Source organism: Alternaria conjuncta (genome assembly GCF_024043145.1).
Source record: "Alternaria conjuncta strain BMP 0040 chromosome Unknown scaffold_4, whole genome shotgun sequence".
In the NCBI taxonomy this organism is placed as follows: domain Eukaryota; kingdom Fungi; phylum Ascomycota; class Dothideomycetes; order Pleosporales; family Pleosporaceae; genus Alternaria; species Alternaria conjuncta.
In genome coordinates, this window is record NW_026250093.1 from 2,089,293 (window position 1) to 2,113,540 (window position 24,248).

The 24,248-nt window shown below is 54.3% G+C and overlaps 11 protein-coding genes across 11 annotated transcripts; 5 read left to right on the forward strand and 6 right to left on the reverse strand.

Annotated features, from left to right (window-relative positions):
- Positions 1-6: 6 nt before the first annotated feature.
- On the reverse strand, positions 7-1,365 carry J4E85_003560 (uncharacterized protein; the record flags this gene model as incomplete). The annotated part of the gene is made up of 6 exons (XM_051467827.1): positions 7-655; positions 702-810; positions 860-913; positions 993-1,163; positions 1,216-1,234; positions 1,345-1,365. The coding sequence occupies 6 exons, from the start codon at positions 1,363-1,365 to the stop codon at positions 7-9; spliced, it is 1,023 nt and encodes a 340-aa protein (XP_051328986.1).
- A 994-nt stretch (positions 1,366-2,359) lies between these two features.
- J4E85_003561 (uncharacterized protein) lies at positions 2,360-3,819 on the reverse strand (the record flags this gene model as incomplete). Its single annotated transcript, XM_051467828.1, has 4 exons — positions 2,360-2,661; positions 2,721-3,299; positions 3,365-3,601; positions 3,687-3,819. 4 exons carry the CDS (start codon positions 3,817-3,819, stop codon positions 2,360-2,362), a joined length of 1,251 nt encoding a protein of 416 aa, XP_051328987.1.
- A 3,840-nt stretch (positions 3,820-7,659) lies between these two features.
- Positions 7,660-8,727, forward strand: J4E85_003562 (uncharacterized protein; the record flags this gene model as incomplete). The annotated part of the gene is made up of 4 exons (XM_051467829.1): positions 7,660-7,831; positions 7,886-7,940; positions 7,986-8,028; positions 8,080-8,727. 4 exons carry the CDS (start codon positions 7,660-7,662, stop codon positions 8,725-8,727), a joined length of 918 nt encoding a protein of 305 aa, XP_051328988.1.
- A 336-nt stretch (positions 8,728-9,063) lies between these two features.
- Positions 9,064-9,735, reverse strand: J4E85_003563 (uncharacterized protein; the record flags this gene model as incomplete). The annotated part of the gene is made up of 1 exon (XM_051467830.1): positions 9,064-9,735. One exon carries the CDS (start codon positions 9,733-9,735, stop codon positions 9,064-9,066), a length of 672 nt encoding a protein of 223 aa, XP_051328989.1.
- An 871-nt stretch (positions 9,736-10,606) lies between these two features.
- Positions 10,607-11,833, forward strand: J4E85_003564 (uncharacterized protein; the record flags this gene model as incomplete). The annotated part of the gene is made up of 2 exons (XM_051467831.1): positions 10,607-11,050; positions 11,111-11,833. 2 exons carry the CDS (start codon positions 10,607-10,609, stop codon positions 11,831-11,833), a joined length of 1,167 nt encoding a protein of 388 aa, XP_051328990.1.
- Positions 11,834-12,034: 201 nt separating this feature from the next.
- On the forward strand, positions 12,035-12,783 carry J4E85_003565 (uncharacterized protein; the record flags this gene model as incomplete). Its single annotated transcript, XM_051467832.1, has 2 exons — positions 12,035-12,727; positions 12,754-12,783. The coding sequence occupies 2 exons, from the start codon at positions 12,035-12,037 to the stop codon at positions 12,781-12,783; spliced, it is 723 nt and encodes a 240-aa protein (XP_051328991.1).
- A 276-nt stretch (positions 12,784-13,059) lies between these two features.
- J4E85_003566 (uncharacterized protein) lies at positions 13,060-13,996 on the reverse strand (the record flags this gene model as incomplete). The annotated part of the gene is made up of 3 exons (XM_051467833.1): positions 13,060-13,296; positions 13,408-13,761; positions 13,799-13,996. 3 exons carry the CDS (start codon positions 13,994-13,996, stop codon positions 13,060-13,062), a joined length of 789 nt encoding a protein of 262 aa, XP_051328992.1.
- Positions 13,997-14,759: 763 nt separating this feature from the next.
- On the reverse strand, positions 14,760-16,651 carry J4E85_003567 (uncharacterized protein; the record flags this gene model as incomplete). Its single annotated transcript, XM_051467834.1, has 2 exons — positions 14,760-16,544; positions 16,631-16,651. 2 exons carry the CDS (start codon positions 16,649-16,651, stop codon positions 14,760-14,762), a joined length of 1,806 nt encoding a protein of 601 aa, XP_051328993.1.
- Positions 16,652-17,328: 677 nt separating this feature from the next.
- Positions 17,329-18,323, reverse strand: J4E85_003568 (uncharacterized protein; the record flags this gene model as incomplete). The annotated part of the gene is given in 2 exon segments (XM_051467835.1): positions 17,329-17,394; positions 17,406-18,323. 2 exon segments carry the CDS (start codon positions 18,321-18,323, stop codon positions 17,329-17,331), a joined length of 984 nt encoding a protein of 327 aa, XP_051328994.1.
- Positions 18,324-19,301: 978 nt separating this feature from the next.
- J4E85_003569 (uncharacterized protein) lies at positions 19,302-20,267 on the forward strand (the record flags this gene model as incomplete). Its single annotated transcript, XM_051467836.1, has 1 exon — positions 19,302-20,267. The coding sequence occupies one exon, from the start codon at positions 19,302-19,304 to the stop codon at positions 20,265-20,267; it is 966 nt and encodes a 321-aa protein (XP_051328995.1).
- Positions 20,268-21,312: 1,045 nt separating this feature from the next.
- On the forward strand, positions 21,313-22,689 carry J4E85_003570 (uncharacterized protein; the record flags this gene model as incomplete). The annotated part of the gene is made up of 2 exons (XM_051467837.1): positions 21,313-21,749; positions 21,885-22,689. The coding sequence occupies 2 exons, from the start codon at positions 21,313-21,315 to the stop codon at positions 22,687-22,689; spliced, it is 1,242 nt and encodes a 413-aa protein (XP_051328996.1).
- Positions 22,690-24,248: the final 1,559 nt, after the last annotated feature.

A 24,248-nucleotide genomic window follows, 5' to 3' on the forward strand; every position in this document is an offset into this window, starting at 1 on the left:
CGCAATCTATGCGCCCAGGCTGGGGAAGGCGCTGGAATCGGTGATGTTGATGTTGGACTGGGCACCGCCGCGGCCTCCACGACCACGGGCCTCGCCACGTCCACGACCCTCACCGCCACGGCCACGTCCGCGGAACTCGCCACGACCTTCGCCGCGACCACGTCCCTCGCCACGGAATTCACCGCCGCCACGGCCACGACCGCGGAACTCGCCACGGCCTTCGCCACGGCCGCGTCCTCCTCGGCTGCCACCCTCACGGGGAGGGGGAGCAAGCATGCGGTCACCGTCAAGCTCGACGTGGACCTTTTCCTTGCGGGCGCGCTCGCGCTTGGCCTTGCCTTGGGAACCGGCCATGAAGTCCTCTTGCTCCTCACGGGCGAGAGCAGTGCCCTCAGGGAACTTGGTGCTGCTGCCCTCGTTGGCCTTGCGGACGTTCTGGGCGGCGAGAGAGAGCTTCTTCTCGGCGAGCTCAGCGAGGTAGGCGGCGTAGGACTTGCTCTTGTCCTCAGGCTCGGCATCGGCCTCGCCCTCGGCGTCCTCCTTGATGGCGTCCTTCTCTTCAGCCTGAGCCATGGCCTCTCCAGCCTGCTCGTCAGCCAACTCGGCATCGCCGTCCTTTCCGCCCCAGCCGTGTGCGGCCTGCTTGTCGTGCTCGCTGGAGATCGTTAGATATGGTCGTTATATGACATGGGATTTCTTACGCGATGCCAGTCCTGCTATGACGGTCACCCTGAGCAGCGCCTCCGCGACCTCCGCGTCCACCGCGACCGCGGCCACGCTGTCCACCACGACCTCCAGTGCTGGTAGGCTCTGCGAAACGTCAGTATAGGTACGAATTGACCAGTGACAGGGCACTCACCGCCAGATCCCCTGCCGCGGTTCTTGTCAGAGCCGACGCCGCGATCCCGGAATGCTGTGCTGCGTTAGCAATTGTCCACTGAACCTCCCATGAGAGTGTAGAGCATGGGGATTGCTCTTTGTATCCGACGTACCGTTGTCGTTGGCGTTGTCGGACTGCTTGGCACGGTTCTGGTTGCTCATCCTCTCGGGCATGGGCTTGGGGGCATCGGTTCCCTCGCGCTTGCCGTGCCTCATGACGGGCTTCTCAATCGCCCTCGTCGGTGGGTCAGCCGGCCTGTCGGGGTCGAGCTCGGGGTCATTGCCTGCGGGGTCGTGAGTGAGAGTTCGGTGCCTGTGCTGTGCGCTGCGACATACCCAGCAGCTCGTAAATGTTCTGCAGTTGGAATTAGCATCTTGAAGCTGTCTACTGTGGTGCAGGCCCTCTCGCAGCCCTCAATGGAAGGCGCGAAGCTGAACCTGATGGTGGGGTGAGTTGTAGCTTACCTTGGAAGCAATTTGCGACATCTTGACGGATTGGAGCGCCTTTCGCGCTTTGCCCTTCTAGATGCACAATCTGCCGGGAGAGAAAAAGAATGCGAGAGCTTGCCCTACAGATTTTAGGGACGTGGCTCTCAGAAGTTGACTCGCGAACGGGGTGATAGGCGCGATGTTGCGGGCACGAGGTTTTGGTCAATCGAAAATGGCCGTGGGTTGCTTCCGTAAGCGAGTGTAGTGGGGCTAAGACTATTGGAGGCACAAAGAAACATGAGCGCTGCGGTTCTTGCCGCATACAGCGCTTCACTCGATTCTTGTGCGAGTGCAGCTCAAAACAAAGTCTTGAGGCACACGGTATTCACTGTAACCAACCTGTTAGTCTGCAGCTCTTGCGCCGCTGGCGTGTCAATGTTGATTTGAATGCGCGTTCAAGCGCACGTCATTCCGAGGCTGTTTCACCCATGCAATGCTTTTTGTCAGGAAAAGCAATTGTGAATGCGTCCAATGCAGCTCCAGAATGCGACCGCATCGCTATAGTGTCGCAGGATGTGAAAAGGCCTGACTTGGCCTTGGTTAAAGAGCATGGGCGCTGTCACGGCGTTGTGGGAGTATGAGGGGGGGTGCAACATTGACTCGATAGTTGCGGCCGACTGCATTACAATATGTACAAAGCATCGTCCCGCCTTCCAGTGTCACTAGACAGGCAGCGATGCCAGAGTGAAGCGTATGGATGAGAAATATTCACCCGCGTCCATAGCAATAACCCCAAGCAATTTCCATCACAAGTACACATGTCGTAAACCTGCCCCAGGTTGAATGATAACTTTTTTGTAGAATTCCCCCGTATCGAGACTCGTGGTCTCATGTTGAACGCCGTCGTACCGTCGTGACACATTGTCGATTGGGTAAAAGCAGTTGTTGCGCCCGCTAAACAACGTCATGGGAGGGTATCAGTCGGCGGTGATCCAATTCGGTCCCTGATAACTCCAATATAGCCCCCTCTTCCTATCCTTTCCTCGTATCATCATCTACTCTCATACATCGTGGGGAAGTGCATGCTGGCCGAGAGTCCAAAGGGGTCGGCGTCAAGCATAGGGTCGTACGGGTCGAAGAGGTGGTTGTTGCTCATGCCATTGTAGGCATGGCCTCCGTCGTTGGGCGCCAAAGCTGCTGGGCTCGTAAAGGGTGGGTTCTGCGAGGGCGGCATCGGTGGTGGCATGTTGTTCGACGGCGGGAAGTTCTGTTGCGGGAATGGGCCAGGGCCAGCGGAGTGCTCGCTCGGGTCGTCGTGGTCGTAGGAGTCGGCTTGTTCCTCGTACTCCTGCTCTGTAACACGAAATCAGCCTAGGATTACAAAGCCCTATACTTAAGAGGGGATAGGAAACGGGTCAGCTTGCCGAGTTGACTCATGTGGTCCGTGAACTGTGTCTGGTAGAAAGACGTAGGACCACTGCTCTGAGTTATGCCGTTACCGTTGCTGCCAACAGTAGACGCGTTTGCTATGCCATTTGCGGGAGCCTGGTTCGTTACGAGCGAAGGGCGCTGAGCACCCATCATGGGAGTAAAGTTTGATCTAGGCGGCTGTGGCCGTAGTGGCTGCTGCTGTTGGTGCTGCTGCTGTTGTGGAGGTATGGGCCCAAAGTTGGGAGACACTGATTGACCATGAGGTATGAAGCTGGGCGAGCGCGTTGCTGATTGAGCAGGCGACGAGAGATGCGAGCCAGGAGTGGGTTGCGACAGTGGTGAACGCTGAATCGGCCCATCCGGCTGTATCATGGGCAAGCCATTGACGCTATCAACCTTGGGCGGGCCTTGGAGCGAGCGCCGCTGTTGTTGTCTGTTCAATATAGCACGTTGTTGGAGAGGCGCCTGGTTGGGCGAGGTGTGTGCAGACGCTGGGGCTCTGGTCGGCCCCAGGTTTGGACTGCCAGTCTTCGCGCGCAGCTCGGCCTGGACGTCGATACCTGGTGGAGCAAGAGGTTAGCGTGTGTACCCTGATTGATAGACGTCTTGATAAGATTGGGGCTACCTTTCTCTAGCAGAATCCTCTCGAGTAGAGAATTCTTATACCGGAGCATAAGGCATTCGTCGGCGGCGTTGCGGTGACTGTTCTGCAGGTTCTGCAGCGTGTCCTCATGGTGCTTTATGGTGCTCTCCAGCTGCTTGATGTACTCTGTACGGCGCTCACGAAAGGCGGCTTGCGCCTGTCTATTGCGCTGCTTGCGCTCCTCTGAGGTGGCATATATCTTACGACGCTTGGTTAGTCCTATCTTCGACATAGTGATTGGCGATTCAATTGCTGCAGCCATGACAGGCAAGGCAATTGGCATCAGGAAGGCTCACAGGTTTACGGCCGCCTTTGCGCTTCTGCTGCTGGGGCTCTTCCTGGGTATATGTCTCCGCCAGACCAGGTTCGGGCGACGATCCGATAGAGTCGGTCGAACCATCGCGCGAAGCCTCTGCCTTGCCCACGGGGGCCGTCATATCTGTTACGAGACTATCTCCCATCTACGGCCACCGTACCCCTCCGTCCAGATAGAGGGGCACCGAGGCGCCAAGAGCTGCGAGAGATGCGACAAAGGCAGGTCGAAGGAGATAGCAGGAGGCTCTGGTCGCTTAGACGCGCTTGTGCTGGGCAGCCGCAGCGCCGGGTCGAAAATCGATACGGTTTGTATGGGGTTTTGATAATGTATGATAAGAAGAGGGCGTTCGGGCCTGTGTGTGGTCGCGCAGTAGTTGTGAGGTAAGCTCTTGGGTAATGGAAACAGAGATGGGCTCGAACGGAGGGGCGGAGTGCTGGACTTGAAAAGGCGGGCGGACCACTCTCTGCTGCCCAGATCAACTCCTCCCGTGTGGTTAAAGCTCGCTCGACTCGCCTCGCCCCAGAAGGCTGCCTCTCAGGCGCGCAGCAAATGGCAGCCGTGCTCCCGCTGCTGGGCACTTCGCACGCGCAATGACGGCCAAGCGAGCGGGTGCGCGGTTGGCCGAACGCTCAGAATTTTCTCGCGGGGTGCTCACGCTGCATCACGGCTCTCGCTGTGCCAGACGCCTGGTGGACGACGCCGAACATGGCTGCCCCAGCCGAGCTGGATCGCGATGCCCCATGCGGCGTAGCCTGGTGGTTAGCTCCCGCGCCACTAGAAAGTTTTGTAGCCTTTCTCCGGCTTCTCCATGGACGCGCAGGCAGAGCGCGAGCCTGGCATTGTTATCTAGCAGGCGTCGCCCGTTCGAGCGCGATCAACTCGCGACGTGTATGCGTCTGTCTGATTTCATCCACGCGGCCATGAAGTCTTCCCGTGAAAAGCAAGCAGCCAGCCGTCGTCGTCGCATCCACGCCAGGCCACCGACGTCGGAGCGCGCCCTGCACCGGGGCCACGCACCTCGCCCTTATGAAGTCACCCTACTCGCGGACGGCATAGGTAAGGCTGACGAGCAGGTTCCATCTGGATGATCTGATATGACGAGGGTTGCATTATCGGCGCAGCTGGCGATAACGATCGATACGACGGCAGTCAATCTATACGACATGCCTCACCGATGAACCTAGGACGTCTCTCAGCCGTGACCAGGACAACGCCCGTAGCCATCACGCTCCAAACTTTCAGGGTCGTCACGTGGCCTGCCCCGGGGCTGCTATGGGCCCTACTAGTGGATGCCAGATCTTGGAAGAAGGAGCCACCAACGGTCGCATCTGCCGTGTGCATTGCACACCACCACCGCACAACTAGCACTTTGGACACTTTGTTCCGCCAGCGCAACCACCGGCTCCCGAACCGCTACCGAAGTCTGGCCTGGGGATCGCCGAGGTCGTTGCTTCATGCAACACTTGAGCCCTGTTGGCCCGAAGCAGCCGTAGCGTCACCACGCTTTTTCTCGGCTGAGCAAGCAGGTGACCTATGGGGCGGGCGGTCGAGACTCGTACGAGGGCATTAGTTGCACCCTGTCGCATCGTGACCTTCCAGCCGTTGTTCGAATAGTCGAGACCCGTCAAATCGGCAACGGACATTCGGCATTGCCTAGGTGCGGACTGTCGGATTCCATACCTGAGTGCTTTTGAACAGAAAGCACCAAAGTGTCAATTGACCCCGCGCATGTACATTGCGAACCGAATTCCCGAGAAGTCTATCCTATACACGTAGAGGTTTGCGAGTATGAGAATGGCCTGAAAAGGTGCTCTCACTGAATCGCTATAGAACACTTCACAGACATGATATATGGGCTGAGATCCTCATCGGCGCGTCTGAGTACATTGCTCGATAACATCAACGCAGTGAGATGCGCTCTTTCCAAATGTCAGGTTTGTTCCTGCCAACTCCAACCGCCACGTGCCGTACAATCGTGTCAAGAGCAAGCCCACACGGGCTCCTTCTCTCACTCCTAGATGCAATGTCGCGGGAAATCGTGACATCCGACCTCCACCATGCACACCTCAGGCGACAGTCCTCACCCCTACCAGGATATCCAAGCATCGCATAGTCTCATATGACTTCCATCCTGTTTTCAGCAGTATAGATCCCGCATCAATCACTCGGTCAGCTTCTAGTCGCTAGTCGCCAGCTTCGCGCGCAGTCTATCGTTCACGAGGTGCTTGGCGCGATATCGCTCCTCAAAGCATTGCTGACGGTAGGTAGCAATGACCTTTTCCGAGATCGCGGGACGGCTGCTGAAAGGGTCAGGACACTCGCAGCCGCCGCCTGGCAAAGAGCACCTAATCGAATCTCATCCTTCGCCAGAGCGAGCCAGCATTTCCTCCTTCCTAGCTTCGCCCGAGTCAGACAACGGTCATATCACAGCCCGCGAAGGCATGCTCAGCATCCATCTTGGCGAGCAAAGAGGACACTCCACCGCCTCTTCGTGGGCGAAACCTAGACCTTTATCAGACATTCGCGAAGTCACCGAATCAAGCTTTGCAGACACTCTACCCCGGAACGCCCTGACAAACAACTTTCACCGGAGCACCTCGCGCACGGAGATGTCGCGGAAGCCCTCTGTTGCGACGAGACGACGTCCGAGCAACGACAACAGGTACGGTGAAAACGTAGAACCTGATCGAAAGAATAGCATCGAAAGCAACGGCATAAGATCCAACCACAGGGGTCGGACGTCTAGATCACCATCACCATCAAGCCCTGCAGATAACCACAGCATATCGAGCATATACAGCATACCAGCCGGTACCGTCCCGCCACGATCCTCCTCACGACCTCGTGCACCAAGCACTTCTCGAACCCGACAGCCACAGCAGATACCACCTATACACATAACTCAAGCGACTGCGACGAACACGCTCAGTGCCATACCTACTATACCGTTTCCGCCTCCTAGCAATAATACCAATACTATCATTCGGCATGGTCAATCGCAGTCGCCCTTGCGCCACATTGTGACTCACCTTGATCCCATTACTCATGACACCCACCGACGCATACCCTCCAGAACATTTGTTCGCGATCCACTATCGAAAGAGCTGCTAGAGTTTCCATCACACCGACATCCGCGAATTGACCTTGGCCTGGACTTATCCGCAGGCATTTTCGTGGGCGGAGGCTCCATCGAAGGGACCGTCCAGATAAACGTCGACGATGCAGAGCGAATACGTCATAGAAGGACTCTGGACATTGCCCGGATATCTATCGATCTTCTTGGGACTGAGGAAGTGAGCGGCAACAGACGAGCTGTCTTTCTGAACCTCGCCACAGAGCTCATTGATGAGCAAAACCCGCCGCCTCAAAACATGGTAGATACCCAAGAGCCCATAAGCTCGGCAGATCTTTTCTGGCATCTGATGCCTTCTACGACCAATCTCGCGTTCAATCTGAGTCTACCTCTCAACGTTGGTCCCCCGCCTTTCCATTCAAAGAACGCAAGGATACGTTACATACTTTGCGTATCACTTCTTATCCGCGACCAAGGAAGACAGTACATTGTCAGGACTTCCGAAGATGTCACAGTGCTCTCAGTGTACGATCGTATGAGAAACCTGATCATTCATGCTTCCTGTGATGAGGCTAATATGTCCGCAGCTGAAAAGGCACTCATGTCGCTACCTAGTCCCTTGACTGCATCAGACGAATGGATAAAGCCCCGAGATACCACCGTCGAGGTTGTTAGGGTTACCGCAGGCTTACATCGACAAGTTTGGGTCAGCGGTACTAGCCTCTATGTCGATGTCCACGTTGCCAACAACAGTCGCAAGATCGTCAAAAAGATTGAGCTTCAGCTGGAAAGGGATATACTCTGCTACAAACACGTTTGTTATGCAAACTTGACATATCATCTCCTCATGATACTAATGAGAGTACTTTGCAGGCTGCTGCGGCCACGATGGAGAAGTCTGCGGGCCAGGCTCGCATCTTTGACAGCAACGAGCGGACTATCCTCAGTAAAGCAGTCGTCAAGCATGGTTGTGCTGGCTGGAACGGTGTCACCCCGCATCAAACCCATACCAGAACATGTGATCTCGAAGTACCTCGTGGCCATGGTACCGTGAAGTGTGGTATGTACATGTACCTTGGCAAAAAGTCATGTACATCGCCCCTAACTGAGACAGGGAAATACTTCGAAGTCAGATACTTTCTAAATGTCATCGTTACCAGTGGACACACGTTAGTGTCACCATTTCTCTCGCCGACGAAGCTGACTTCCTGCAGAAAGCTCGTCACCGTCCAACTACCGATCGTACTCATCCACATGGTGCGTCCCACAACCACCCCTCCTTTATATTCGCTAATGATTGCACCTCAGAATTCTCTCGACGTGGTCCCCAACTCCGTCGCCCAAGTCGCCATGGCCATCGAAGAAAAGCGTACAGCCCGCCACTCTCCACCTCGCCTCGGTCGCCGCCCATCTCAATCCGTCCAAGGCCGCGCCTTCGCAGCACCGCGCATGCAATCCCTAGAACGCATGCGCGCACGCGACGAAGCCATCCAAGAACTTGGTCAAGCCCTCGAGCAAAGCCCGCGCAAATATGGTCTCCGCCGCGCGAACTCCAACTTCGACTACCACACCCCGCCTTCCAACCGTAAAGGCAGAATCCTAGGCGATGGCGAAGCAGCAGACCTCCAAGACCGTCTGCGTCGTGTAAGATCGAACGAGACGATTGGCTCGAGGCCTCCGACTCTTCACCGTGTCAACTCTACGCGATCGAGAATAGGCGCTGCATCGGCGTTTGGATTCCGAGAAGCAGAGGTTCGAGAGGACATTGAACTTGGGGGACTGGGCGCATCGGGTGATGGGCCATTGAAAGAGAGGTTGGAGAGAACTAGTGATCGGCAGTATCGCTTCAGCAAGAAGAAGAGTGTGGAGAAGTGGAAGGGCGTGGCGAATGTGGGGGTTGGGTGGTTGAAAGGGAATGGGGTTAAAGATGAGAGGGAGAGGGAGGGATGGGTGTGATGTGCGCACTTTGTTTCCTTTGACAGACTTCCTGTACGTTGGATAGAGCGTGCGTCGCGTTGAATGAAGATTACTTTTTCCTTCGGCTCTGCCATTGTCACATACCATGAACGTACAATAAGTGATCGGACATCACAGTCAACAGTATAGGTAATGTGGTCTGATTAGGTCTGTCTTAATGACAGCCTGAATGCTTTGGTGTAAGATACAATCATGCCTCATAGTAGTCATTAATCCCCTCTTCATCTTCCTTATGCAATATCATACAGTATTATACATGGCGTATCAAGGTGATCGTGATAGGAAAGGTTACGCGAAGCATCCTTTGCTCCAAGCCTATGACCTGCTCTTCGCGAGCTCAGACTGAGCAGTCGACGTAGGACCACCCTTGACACGCTCTCCACCAGTAACCTTCTTTTCGCCCTCAGTGATGTCGTGCAGCGCCTCGCTGGTGATGGGCTCCTTGGCGTGACTCTGCGCCTGCGCAGTAGGACCTCCAGGGACAGGTCCGTCCTCGCCGGTAAGCTTCTTCTCCGCATCGGTGATCTTGCTCAGCGTCGATGAGTCCAGCTTTCCTGAAGCGTTGGAAGTGTTGGCGCCAGTGTTGTTGTTATTGGAAGCTGCGGAACCGGATGTGAGAGCAGACTGAGCGATGGATGTGGGACCTCCTTTCATGACCTCATCGGAGCCGGTGAGGACCTTCTCGCCCTCGGTGATGTCGTGGATGACTTGTGCGGTAAGGTTCTGGCCAACGTGCTGTTGGGCTTTCGCGGTAGGGCCGCCCTTGTGTGGCTCGTCCTTGCCAGTGATCTTCTTCTCGGCAGCGGTGATCTGCGAGATGAAGTTGGAGTCGACCTGGACAGACATGATGCGTGTTGTTGTGAAAGCGCGGTGGTTGCTTAGGTCGTTGATGTTGTTCTTGAGCGGTGCTCTTTGCGATGTAATGCGAGCTGTTGGTCGTGCTGCGAGGAAAACGTTGCGGTTGATACGGAGGAGTCTGGAAGCCATTGTTGCTGCTTGTTTATATGTTGATGTGATAGTGAACTGGAAGGAGCAAGTGTGTGCGGTGTACAAGCTGAATATGTAGTGTGATGGAGTACTGATGTAATGCGAAATTGATTCTCGTCTGAGGGTGCGCTCAACGTGACGTTTACTATGGGGAAAGATGGATTGCAATGCGCATTTGCAACTTGTCGGTCTGCCCGTGCACCGCAAATCTCTGCATCAATGGCGACGACATCGTGCTGATGACCCTGAGATGCAGGTACCACATCTCCGATGGACGCGGCGACTGTGCGATGCGCGCGCATCATGTGGTGGAGCCATGATGTCAGCATTCTGGGGAACTGCGGCCATGACGATTCGGGTGTACTAGCGGTGAGCTAAGATGGCGATGCGATTTAGGGGTCCAGATGCAAACTTCACAACATCAATTACGGCGCGATCAATGCGGAAAGTAGTTGTTCAGCTACTGAAGGTTGTTCGAGTGGGTGTAGTTCAACTTTGGTCTGACGCTTCGGAGATTGCGGAATTACCGGCTTTGGTGGCGCATGTCAGACCATACGAGATTCTCGCCCGTTGCTTGATTGCAACGCCATTGGATATCAGCAAGTATCGTTTTGGTCGCACCTACTTGTACGGCATGCGTTACGCCTTGTTAAGTTGTGTGTATACAACCAATTGCTCCGAGATGGCCTTCGCGGCGATAAGGCATGCGACGGAACGACTGTGAGGCCGCTGCTGCAGAAGCTGGCAGCTATATAAGAAGAGTTGGTGCATTGGATGCTACGTGCATGAAGTTTACAACAGGATCAAAACCTATCTCACCCTTGCGTAGCTCTTGTGAATTAAACTTTCGGCTTATTCTCACACTGCGACAATGTCGTTCATCAATCCAGCAGCGCCCGTGTCTCTCCTAGGCAGACATCGGATCCTCAGTCCCACAGCAGCCGTCAGAGTCTCCCCCCTCTGCCTCGGTGGCATGAATTTCGGTGAAGCATGGAAGGCCACTCTCGGAGAATGCACCAAAGAGACCGCTTTTGCAATGCTGGACTACTTCTACGAGCAAGGCGGCAATTTCATCGACACCGCCGTCAACTACCAATTTGGCGAAAGCGAAGAGTGGATTGGTGAGTGGATGGAAGAGCGAGGAATCAGAGATGAGATGGTACTTGCGACCAAGTTCACTGGTATGCAGATCACCGAGAGAGAAAAGGAAGGCGGTGCGAGGTGCAAGAGTAACTATGGAGGTAATAGCGCGAAGAACATGCATACAAGTATTGAGCGTTCGCTCAAGGCGCTCAGGAGTAGCTACGTCGATATCGTAAGTTCCTTCTTCGGGCTCTGTATTCCGCTACGACTGTTGTGATTGACTGACTCATAGTACTACGTCCACTTGTGGGACTCAACAGCCTCCATACCAGAGCTGATGAATGCCCTCAACGACCTCGTCTCCTCCCGCCGAGTACTCTACCTAGGCATCTCCGATACCCCAGCCTGGATCGTCGTAAAGGCGAACTGCTACGCCCGCCAGCACGGTCTCCGCCAATTCTCAATCTACCAAGGCCGCTGGTCCGCCGCAGACCGTTCCTTCGAGCGCGAAATCATCCCAATGGCGCTTGACGAAGGCATGGCCCTTGCACCATGGGGCGCTATCGGCGGAGGAAGCTTCAAGACAAGGGCGCAGAGGGAGAACCCAGAAGACGGCGGCAGGAAGATGGAGATGATGGTCATCGGCAACGAACAAAAAGTCAGCAATGTGCTCGAGGATATTGCGAACACCAAATCTCCGGTCCCGCCTATCACTACCGTCGCTCTCGCATACGTCATGCACAAGTCACCCTACGTCTTCCCCATTGTCGGCGGTCGCAAGATTTCGCATCTCGTGGGCAACATCCAGGCTCTTAGTTTGAGTCTTACGCCTGAGGAGATACAACAAATCGATAAGGCATATGGGTTCGAGATGGGGTTCCCGCATCAGTTCCTGAATCCAGAGAATACGGCGATTTTGGGACCGGAGGATAATCGATTCGCGAATAACATGGGCGTTCTGGATCATGTCAAGGGGCTGAAGTCGATTCCGCCGCATCAGGGGGAGGGAAAGTAGCTGTCGATTTCTGTTAGAGCAGATATCATAACGTGCTCCAGGTCAAAGGCCGATGATACTAGACCATTCACTGTTGTGATTTGCCAAGACAAGAGCCGTTTGTACCCTTCTTGCGCCCGTATATCCGCCGTCTTAGCTCCAGCCTGGAACCAACATTTCCTGACGCAGACTTCAAGCACGCACGAGAAGGAACGAGTAACCATGTCTTCTTTACTACTACGTTCCGCCCGCCCCAACGTCCGCGTAGACGATGATGTCTGGGATATGATCTTTCCTGACGCAAGGACCACAAAGAACCAGAAGGCCGCCGGAGACACCACTCAGTCCCCCGAACCGATCACCGCCAAAGACATTGACATCCGAGATTGGCCCTTCACAGACCGCAAGAAACTCGAGTCCGAGGACAACCGTATCAAAGTCTTCATCGACGACGAGCTCATCACAACGATCTCAAAACCACTGTTTCGAGCGACTTCGACGAAGACCAGCGAAATCCTCGTGGATGATGCAGTCATGCTACCCGCAGCCGTTGATGCGGATGCAGTGTCTCGACTCATCAAATACCTCGAGGACATCATTGCGAATCCGGGCAAGTCCCCGCCATTCATCCTTTGTCTACCCATGACAACATCTCTGGACGTCTGTGCTGCGGCCTCGGCCCTTGGAATGGACAAATACGTCGATGATCTATACGCCCAGTGCGAAGACCTTTTAAGAACAAGCCTACCCTCGTGGGCGACCATCGAAGCCATCACTTCATATGCGACAATGACAGCGCACTTCTCCCGTCTCTTCCGCATTATGATAGCCGGCCTCGCTAAACGCGTTTGGAACGAAACAGCCTCCAATGTGGAAATCTTCCAGATCCAGCTAACCCCTGTTCTCGACAAGGCGGTCAAAAGGGCGAATGAGAAATACAGAACCCTTTCTCAAAGAAGGGTGATGTATGAGAGACATGAGCGCTTTTCGCGCAGAATGGTGGCAGCTGGGTATGGAGAGTGGGATTGGGGGCGGAAGGTGGTTGGGAAGAAAGATGAGGCGGGGGTTGAGTGGGATGAGTATCATGGGCCTGCTAGGAGATCACATGTATGAGGCAATGTTTAAACTACTATAAAGTAAGGAGAAATATACCGATTGTCCGTATGAAAATTTACACTGATGAGACCAACGCAAGAAACCGCCCATGATCGCCCGTCGATCCATCCTCACATGCCCTTGTTCAGCTCTTATTTACCCTTCCCAATAGCCTCGAAAGCATATCCCCTCGCCTTCGCCGTCTCCTTCATCCTCCAACTCTCAATATACCCCTCCACATCCTTACACCCATTCTCCTCTCCAGGCACCGGCTCCCCCCACGTTCCCCAATACGGCACAACACCCGTCCAGGTCTTCTTCACCAACTCCTTATCCTTAAGATCATTCCTATCCTCGCTCGGCCCGCCGGTCCGTATCTTCGCGCTTGCCTGTTGCCACACAAATAAATTAGTACGGAAAAGAAAACGTAGTAGCAAAGAATACCAATATCTTTGCAAAGAGATGGAAGGAAAGAGAGAGGAGAAGAGGAAGCAACCTACACTCTCAATCCTAACCCTAAGTATACTCGTACTCTTCAACTCCGCACTACTCGGCGGCACCCTACTCTTCTCCCAACGTTCCGGCAAAATATTATCAGTAATAGCTTTCATAGCGTACAGCGCTTCGTCGGCATCTTCGACGAGCTCTGCGTAGCCGTAGACGATGGCGGAGCGGTAGTTGCACGAGTTGTGGAAGGGGGTTAGGGAGAGGACGAGGCCGTCGAGGAAACTGGCGGCGATGGTGATGGGGAGGCCGGGGGTGGGGGTTTCTTTTGAGGACTTGAAGATGCGGCCCGAGACGTAGCCGTGGATGTAGAGGGATTGGGGGGTGGTTGAGGGGTCGGCGGATTGGTTCTGTGCGGGTGGGTTAGTAAATCGCTGGTTTGTTTACCTGTGGACTCTCTGCTCCGTGGTGGTGTAATGGAGGGAAGCGACGAACCTCGTAGTTCCCCGTACATCCCAGCATAGGCAGGACGACGGGGAAAGGGTGTTCTGGGTCGACGAAGGATACGTGGAGGATTGGACAGGCGTTTACTAGACTGTGGATTGTTGCGTAGTCATATGTGCCTGGGTTTATTGATGTGAGCATTTATCTTGAGTAGTTGGGAAGGAGAAGCCGACGAACGTACCTCGATTCGCCAACCGACCAAGTTTGTTGACGGCGGTTTTGGGGTATTCCGGTGATGCCATTGTGTAATGTCTGTTGCTGGATTTTTGAAGTATCTCCGTTCGGACGGCAAGAAAGTACTGTCGGAGAGGAAGTGTTGCTGAGGTCTCGCTGAACTGGAGTGCGATCGTATGCGAGGTTCAATCAAGCTTTGTACCTTTCCCTCTAAGCTTTCTGTGACTCCTAACTCGTGACTCTTTCAACACTCACATATGCACAGACGCACGACGCTCATCAGGCAAGCCATTGTACACGTCCAAAGTGTCTGGAAGGATGACGGCACCCGGCAGGACTTACTGCATGCGGAAGCGGGGCCGTAATCGTGTGAGTAATCATTGGTGGATGGCGTTTACACTGCGCGACTACCATACCTCGCGTACACGGTTAGGCGTGTAGGGCGTCTAGAATTGTGAGTAGCCTCACAACAGTGTACATACCGCGGAACGTTGGCTGCGGATACTTCGGGTTATCCACGGCCCGTGTACAAATCAGAGCTACAAGTAAGAGGCGATAGTATTCGATATCCATCTATGATACTAGACCGAGTACAACATGTAGTCAAAGTAAACCTAGTCCCAATCCAATCCGGGAGAGCCTCAATGGGCGATGCAGTCCAAAAGTTCAATTCCAAAACTCCGTTCCATGCAATTCTTCTTCCGCTCTTCTTGACTCATTCTCCAATCTATCATCTGAAACTCCACGCCGTTCTCAGTCCACCGTTGACACTCTCCAACTTTAAACACTGATACGGACTGCTCTGCGGATCATAATACAACCCTTCCAGCATCCCGCTTCTCCGGTCAAGGGCCACGTAGTAGAACCCGCTGATGGTAAGCCCGCAGCCTGAGTCATCGAATGTCGCTTGTTCGGCGTCGTTCGTTACGGAATTGAAGAGCGGTTGTGGTGTGATTTCGACCTCGGCACGGCCAGTTTGCGCGTTGCGGACTATGCGGTAGGGCGAGGGCTGGAGTTGCGAGGTATGCGTCGAGGTAGGAGCGGCAGGTGCGTAGTTGGAGGAACCCGTCGAGGCCCAGGGATTGGACGGTGGAGGGTCGGCGGAGAAGGAGGAGGGTATCGTGGTGGAGGGTGGGGGCTGAACGGGGTCAGGGGTGCTGCGGTTCAGGCTCTTTACAAAACATCGCTCTTTCCAGCGCATGAGTATCCAGTTCTGGCCCAGGACTTCGGTGAGCCACTTCTTGCTTGTTAATGCCCTGACCACGTCTTCATCGCTCATCTTCTGGAACGGGGGCAGTTTGCGCCAATATGTTGCGTCGTTTGCGGCGTTTGATTTGAAGGATTCGGTGAGGAGGGTGTAGTTGTTGAAGTCGAGGATCTCGCCTTCGAGGTAGGTTGTGATAGAAGATGTGCGCGTGACGGACGGTGTGGCATTGTTGGGGGAAAACATGGTGTGCGGATGCGGGTGGGAAGGTACGTTATACGCTTCCATAGTTGCGGAGAGAGACATCTGCTCCCAGTCGACGTCGTGTATGGTAACCTTGACGGGCCATCGGTCTTGGTGCGGTTGTGCGTCGGGCTGCGAGTTCCGGCTCGTGGAGACTTCGCTGGGATTCCATATCCACGGTCGAATGGGCGGTGGGAGTCCCGTGTGCCGGCTGTATGTGGTGGTCGCGGCAGCGGGCATGGTCGTCGCATGCTGACAGCCCGAGAGTATCGCGCCCGGTGCCAGCCACGATGTCTCGGTGGGCGGCGGTATGGCGAGGGTGTTTGCGACGAAGTCTGCGTGCTGCAGGAAGAAGTCCTTGGTCAGGAAACCGGCGTCTCGCGCACGCTCCCAGCTCTCGTCGTCGTCGCGCGAGTGGCGTATGCGCGACAGGTACTTGACGGTCTGCTCCAGCATGGGCGACGTGCGGGCCTCGGAGTCTCGGTGCGAAGACATCTGGCGGGCGGAGCGTTCTCGCTGGACGGTCTCGGGGAAGAGGCTGGATCGGGCGGCAAGCATGTCTCTGAGGCTGCGGTGTGAAGCGTGGCGTGGCGGTGCTTCGCTGCTGGTGGCGGCTTCCCTGGTGCGCGCTGAGAAGCGTGGATGGCGGCGCACGCCTGCCGACTGGAGGATGGCCGTCGACCTCAGCGAGCTCTCGGGCGCGCCCGGGGCCTCTGTGGCCGGCGACCAGTCATACAGGCTGTTCTGACTGGGCACGCGGTCGCCGTAGTTGTTGTCGCTGAGGCGGCTGAGGCGTGACATGACGCGGCGCAGGCGGTCCCGCTGCTCCAGCTCGTCTCGCTGCCTTTCCAGCAGGCGCAATCGCTCCTGGGACCGGTCCAACCGCGCCTGGTCGCGCTCACGTGCTGCGCGGAGATAGTCGACGTGGGCGCGTTCGATGTCGTCGTCGCTGGGGATGCCTGCTTCGTCCGTCGGGGTGCCCAGCGTGGCGGCGAGGTTGAGCACGTCGTCGTTTACGGGGCTCTCGAGCTCGCGCAGGGCCGAGATGAAGGTGGGCTCCGCGTCGTCCTATTGAGCGGCTACGTCAGTCATGCACTTAGACCACGGCTATGTGACAACATGTGGACGGCAACATCTGAACGGCGGGTGCTTACAGGCGAGTTGGCGGGCGGCATTATGACCAAGCAGGCGGCGCAGCGGGCATGGCGGGACGGAGCGATGGATGAGCTGTCGCATGCAATGCACGACGTCGGATGCACGATGTCTCAAGAGCAAAGGCGTGTCCTCGGCGAAAGTGACGCGACATGTCAAACTCTTAAGCCTGAGCCATTGCCCCGAAAAACCAAAGACAACTCTGCCTGGCGACCGTCGCGGCACCTGATAGCGCACGCCATCTCGCCATGCACTTTCCCCGTTGTCCCGCTGCTGGCTTCCGCTCCGCCCTGCCAATAGTCGGCGCAGAGAGGCATGCCGCACAACTCAATGCATTCCTCGCTTGCCCCAGATTGCCCTCGTCGGTCCCGCGGGCATGGGTGGGTGGTCTGTGCGTCACAATAACCTCAACTACACGCGTCACATTGACGACGCTGGACACTACAGTCCATTTCTAAGCAGGCAGGTAGTCTTGCAGTAGAGCTAAACAATGATTACTTTCAACATGTTCGCGCTAGCACCGCAATCAAAACTTCATCACGACAGTCGCTCCTTCCTCTCCAACCCCTCCAATACCAACAAAATCCTTCCTACCAACTCTGCAAACTCCTCATGATCCCCCCACGTATAAGGCCCCAGCCTCGCCTTACTCGCCCGTACCAAATGCATCAACTTCCCCCTCAACTCCCTCCTCGGCTCCTCATTCGTACACATCGGAAACCTCAAATCCAACAACGCACTCCTCGCCGTCTCCACCATCGTCTTGCTACACCACACATGGAACCCATGCATAATCACATCTTCCAGACTCAGCGGCGCGTGCACAGTTCCTGGTGGCATAAGTAATAAATCCCCTTTCTTGAGGTAAATAGGAAAACCGGGTTTGTTTGGTGCATACTGGATACCTGCTTGTCGCGATACAGCCCATTCCTCGCGTTCAGAGTCGGAAAGCGACCATGTGAACCAGAGTTTCGAGCCAGTCTCACACAACACGCCGGTGTAGAGGCCGTGTTCGTCAACGTGAGGGAAAGACCATACGCCGCGTTTGCCCCAGAGCGCGAAACCAGTTTTACTAGAGAGATCGCTGGGGTTCGGGTCCGAGTGGTTGGACATGCCACCGTATTCTGTCGCTTCGGATAGGATGCTGTAGTCAGTCAGGTTGTCGAGCTCCCAGGGTAATACGTTTTGACGTACGGGCCGGATGTCGAGCAGGTTTATCGGGAGGGCGGTTGGGTCGGACATGCGTTTTAGGGCGGTGGAAATGGTGAGGCGGCGGGTTATGTTTTTGGATGTGAGGTCTTGGACGTCCATGTAGGGTTCGATTGAGGCGTGGTTGCGGAATTTAAGGACTGCTTCGTAGTGCTGGGCGGAGTAGAGGGTGCGTGGTTCCGGGCTGTTGTTTAGTTCTGAGGGGACCAGGAGAGGGATTTGGAGGGTAAAGCGCTGGAGTAGGTCGCGTGCTTCTATTGAGGTGCAGACGATGAGGTTGTTGTCCCAGCTCGGTGGGGGCTGCTGGATGCGCTGTTCGTACTGGGCAGCGGTGATGGGCACAACGTCTTCTCCGGGCTTGATGATGTCGATGTAGCCCTTAGATTCTGGGATGAATCTCTTCTTCCGGGCTTGCGCGATGTCAGAATCTTGTACCTGCGTGATCAGGCCTTCCAGCATACAGATACCGCGCTTCAGTGATGACATCGCGGTGGCAGAATAGCTCCTGATGAAGTCTTCAGTCTCGATGGCTTGATGCATTTCCGGGAGAGAACAGGATCGAACCTGCTCAAATGGCTGAACGGTAGCTTCTGACAAGCGCCTCTTTTTGGATGAAGGAGGGCTGTTTGCCACATCTTCCGTACGCTTCTTAGTCGGCTTGGTATCAGCAAACATCATTATAATCACTGTTAGTACTGCCGAGTCGAAGTTTGATCCTCGCCTGCACATCGGGCGGTGCAGCCGTCGTTATGTCCCCTTGACTGGTGCTTGTCACCCGTCTAAGCGCATTCTCGAACTGATGGACCTCATCAAGGACGTTCGCGAACATGTAAGACAAGTCCATAGAGCAAGAAAGATATGACTGGCATGTTTCTCTAGTCACCAAGGGTCGAAGAGGTCGAGCTACTCACTCGGTCACTCGACAAGCAACGCACTCACGCTGTATTAACGTGCAGCAAAGCTTAATGTATAACAAGACGTTTAGCAAGTGGATGACGATGTATTGCAAACATTCCACACCGTATATAGACCCATTTGGCCAACAGAACTCCGAGTATCGGCCTTTCCTTTACTTCCAACATGTCACTCGCACGAGTCCCCTGACGTATCCCATGATCATGATTAACTGAAGACGCAGTAAGAGACCTCTTGGCGAGCTCTACTAGGCAGAAGTGTGATCAATTGGGCGAGGTCGGCTGTCATTGTCATTCACTGCCAAGGCCACTTAGTGCTTCCCTTCTCTGTATAGATTCTCCAGCCCTGCTACTCTTATATCTCTTTTTCTACGAAAGTATCTCATCCCTCACTTTTTAGGTCTACAGTTGAGAATACTCGCCATAGAATCCAACCACGATAACCTTCTACAATACACCCAGAACGCCACTTGTGTGTAAGGTCCAATAACCGCTTTACTTCCCGACCGATTCTGACGGCTACAGAGACACGCGACGACTCATATCAAACATGTCGAACAACATGGTAGCCCCCGCGCCTACTTCAAGCGATTCTCTCAACGATCAGAAGGTCCCCGGTGGTCTCGAGCACTTCCGTACCTTCGGACCTATCCAACGCCAAAACCTGGTCATGAGCAACAAAGCCCAGCTTGTGGATCACCTAGGTAACGCTATAATGTCCGGAACCAACTCCACCGAGTTACCGATCGCTCTCTTTGAGGCCGTCTCAGAGAAGCATGAATTGGTTGTCGATGGCAAGATTGAGGTTCCAGAGGGCATCGATATCAAAGCTCTGAACTACCTGGTCTCTCTGGTACTAGCACTACCAACCGCGCCGAAAGTGTATCAGTTCCAGAAGTATGTGGTGAGAGACTTTAAAGGACAACCCATGAAGGATGTTGAAGATACCTTCAAAGACCTGCATCTTTGCTGCGCCGCAGATGCATTGGGTATTGGCTCCTTCACCCAAGGCATCTTCAACCACTTCTTCCGCCGTATCAACACCAAAGTCCCTCCCACAGACGTCATCAACATCATCACCGCGGCCAACAATCCAACCGGAAACAAACTGTTCAAGCAGATGGCGTACACCATGGCGACAAAGCTCAACGATGGAACTTTCCCCGACCCTGAAGGATTCAAGCAGAAGTATCTCACGACCAATCCCCGTCTCTCCGAAACCATCGACCGCTTTCTCACCAACATCACGGACACTGATGCTCGGAACGCTGAGTACGAGAAGCGAGAAGCTGGACGGCAGCAGTATGCTGCTCACAATGCACAACACGAAGCCTGGAAGGCGGCGGAGAAGGCACGCAAGAAGCAACGCGAGGCAGATGAGGCTGCGCGGTGGGCGGCAGCTGGCGTGTCGTACCGGAAGAAGGTCAGTCAGGGGAAGAAGAACTTCACTCTGCTCGAGGTGAAGTGGGCTGATAAGGTGGCTGGGAAGAGGGTATATCCTGGGACTGGTAACTGATGAGTTCTTAATTTCAGAGGATCATGAACTGGGGTGGCTTTAGTGGTTGATGGGATGCGCGGGCTCGCGCGGAAGACATTTGCTGATATGGTCTGCAGCTTTCACTATGGAGTCTTTTGGGATTGGTGAAGATGTGTATCTAAAGAACAAAGGTTTGGCTTTGTAGACGACAAGTGTATATTCATGAAAATGATGGTGAGGAAATGGACATCTCCGTGTGTTGAAGTTGCCCGACATGAGTAATGTGCACGTGCTCTTCCATTACGTCATGTGCAAAAGTCACGGAAGTGACGCGACGCGCCGCGGTTGCTACACCACCAACACTCATCTCATCACGTCGCATCTATGTCCATCGCCCTACTGCATGTCATCCTTCAGTTGAATGTGTGAAGTGCCATGCCGGGCGCTTCTTTCCCTCCGGCTATACGCGCTAACAGATGTCGGTCGGCCATGGCGTACGCAGTTGGCAAGAACAACAGCGACGCAACACGTTCATCGCACATCAGTCTCACGCAGCGTACATGTCTCGAAAGCCCCAAAGAGGTCAGGGGTAGGTAGAAGCGAAATGCACATACAACGTAATGTGATGAAACACGAGACATTCCGCTCGGGTGTGAGCAAGACTAATAATAAGAGACACGCAGCCACCTATACAAGAAAAAAGCTGAACAGGTCTAGAGCCTACATCAACGTCAGGTCACCTACCTTGTAGGTTTTCATGTTAATGTAGGCTGCAGGCCCGTTTAAATTCTCTTCTTGGCAGACTTGCTGCCCCATAATTTCTTGGGGTATTTCACTTGCTCTTGCTCAGGTCGCGTGTTTACGCGCTAGTGTCTGCTAGTGTAGACGACACACTCACGCATCCATCGCTCCTGCTCAAACAAACCCAGTCGCCCGCCGTTGATCCTGTCCGAATTCTCTTTCGAAGCAGCGACTCTCACTTCTATCGCCGACTGAGCACCATAGTCTAGGCGTCAACCCCTGAACACTCCTTCGCAAACGGTGCCGACTAGCCGTCTGACACACTCCGCTCACGACAGCCACGATGACCAACCTTCTCGATCTTCCGGTTGAGATCTTCCAGATGATCGTCCACGAGCTAGTCAATAGCGCGATTAACAACGTCAAAGGTCCTTCCCAGGGCTTTCAGATCGATGGTGTCTGGAGACTGCGAGATGTTTGCGGTACCTTCGCTGCAGAGATCGAGCGCAACGTCTTCTCCCTTCAGCCCAAAGAGGTTTACTACAACAAGTACTTTGTTCAACGCCTTGCCCTCAAGCGTTTGCCCCGATACATGATGCAAGTCAAGCGAATTCCGGGGAACATCAACGAAGGCTTTCATGCAAGACTAAAGCGCATGATCAGCTACATTTTACAAGAGCTTGACATCAAAGATGAAAAGCAACGCGCAGGTATCATCGAAAAGTTCTACCTTAGTTTACGCAAGATCGTCGAAGCGTACAAATTGAGTCACGCCTTGTGGTGCGATTGCGGTCCCTCCTGCCATTACGTCACCCAGAACCAGAACAGTACCGAGTTATCTGTCCAAGATAGGCTTTACACATCTCTAATGGTCAGAGCGCATGATGTTCTTGCTAGTGTTCTCACAGAACTCAGTGGTATGGAGAAAGATGCGCTCTTTGATGTGGAACCTTTCCGGATCGCACGAGATCTAGGTGACACGGAGTCGATTGACGTTATTGTCCGTTATCTCGAAACACGGTCGTCATCAGTGCAAGCTGCTCTTACATCTGAGGACGCCATGTTTCCCATACATAGCACTATCAGCATCGCGCTGGCTACCGACAGCGGTACAATTGCTCAAACTCTGCTCGACTACCACAAGAAGAATCTACGCTCCCCCACGAGGCACGCCTACAACTATTGGGTCTCTCGCGCTGTCCATGCGAGTACGACCAAATATCTGCACAATCTAACGGCCGTCTTGGATTTCCACCCTGAGGGCAGGAGACGTGTCTTGCGCGAAACGATGCTCTCCATATGCGCCGGAGGCAGCTCTGAAGATGTTCAGGAAGCTCTCAAGCGGGTTGAAGATGTGGACAAGGGAACAGCGTTGAACGCTCCCATCTTCATCGCTGTTCGATCCGGTCGCGTTGCCGCTGTACAGGGCTGCATCCAGGCAGGTGCTAATGTGGACTTCACCGTACGTTCAAACATCCCGACACTTCACAAGGACACTATCACTCCCCTTGACGTCGCCATGAATCGGAACGATGATCGTGTTGCAGACGTCCTCATCAAGGCCGGTGCAACAATTCCGCACATATCGCAGTGGCCAGGGACTAGGCGCGTGTACAAGGTGTTGCGCAAGGCCGTCTCGGAACGCACTAAAGTCAAGCTGCCGGATCTGAGGAGCTTTCAACATATGAGCCTGGTGGAACGCAAGGATATACAGTATTAGTGGACCGACAGCGAGGCTATGGGCGTAGCTGCAGCTTCGACGTGGCAAGAGTGATGGACTGGAGCATATGGGAAACGGACGGCAGGCATTATGGTGAGCCTTGAAGTACACATCGTTTTCTTATCTATAGACATGCCAATCAAAAGCATAGCGAATACGCCTGGGTCAATTGTGGGTCAAGTCGCCCAAACAGTCGCCTTTGTTATTAACATGCCATGTACATGATGATGATAGCTAGCTCCGTACCGTCACTTCCCCGCGTCCAAGCTACCATCCTCATTTGCTTGCTGGTGCGATGTTGCGATTAACACAATGGCGAAACTAGTGCCTTTTGAGGAAGTTTGTGTACGCCGGGAGTATAGCGAAGGTCTGTCATAATGTTGGAGAGTCGAAAGTCGTGGTAAGAGTGATGGAGGCTCCGCGATCGCGTCGACGCATACGTGCGGATGGAAGTTTAGCGCTTTTGCTCAAATATACCGCGGCATGACGTTGGTGGCTGCTTCCAAGCAGCTCGGTTCTGCCAACAACATCCGCGCCGTAACTTTTCAATAAACGTCCTCGTTCTGTCCTTGCCGCTTCTTGCATGCATGCAAAGCACATGCTTCGACCATCTGGTCGAGCAGAGGCCAGAAGGCGCCTTCTAATGGTAAAGTCGCCCCCCTCATCGCATTTCCGTCGACGGGAGACAGCGAGACCTCTCACATCTATGATCCTGATGACGTCACGGGAATTTCGAGGAACTCGAGTACATACATGGGCCGAAAATACGACTGTCTCAGTTCAAGCTGAAAGGAATTGAATCACTCGATGAACAATGCGACTGCGGCCTGTGCCACACCTGTCTAGCGGTGTGGCAAAGTGTATGTAAGCTCCTTGCTAGACTTCGGATTATCTCAGTGCTCTAGTGTATATGATGCACAGACGTTGGCCCAGCAAGCCAATGCTTTTCTAAGCCTCTACACTATACCTTCTGCGCTACTCCAACTTCCACTACAGCTGAACCTCAACCTGGCGCGACCATCACCGACCAAAAATCTCAACTGAGACTTGAGTGCACTGTCGATAATTGCTACAACAGTCGATATCATGGCGCTCCTCAACGACCTTCCCAATGAACTTCTGCTCCAGATAACCGAGCATCTCAAGGGCCAATCTCAAACACTCGCCCGACTTTGCCTAGTCTCGCGCAGATGGAAAGAAGTCGCTATGAGCACTCTTTACACTGGAGTGGCTTTGTACATTAGCCCAAAGAAGTTTCATACCTTTGTGCGAACACTGCTTACACACGATGATCTTACACGGCATGTCAAGATATTTGAATGTCTTTGGGATACACGGAACGGCGATCTCTGTGCTGCCGAGGAAGATAAGATACAAGATGAACCAAAGCTTGTGGGGAATTGCGCCGCACAGATCATGCAGATGGCCGTCCCGGTCGAGGTAGCGGGACATCTCACTAGTAATCTCGCGCGCGGGCAGCGGTCGGCTTTCGCAGCGATCATATTACACCTGCTACCGAAGCTTGAAAGGCTTTCAATCCGTGTCACAGACCCCATCAA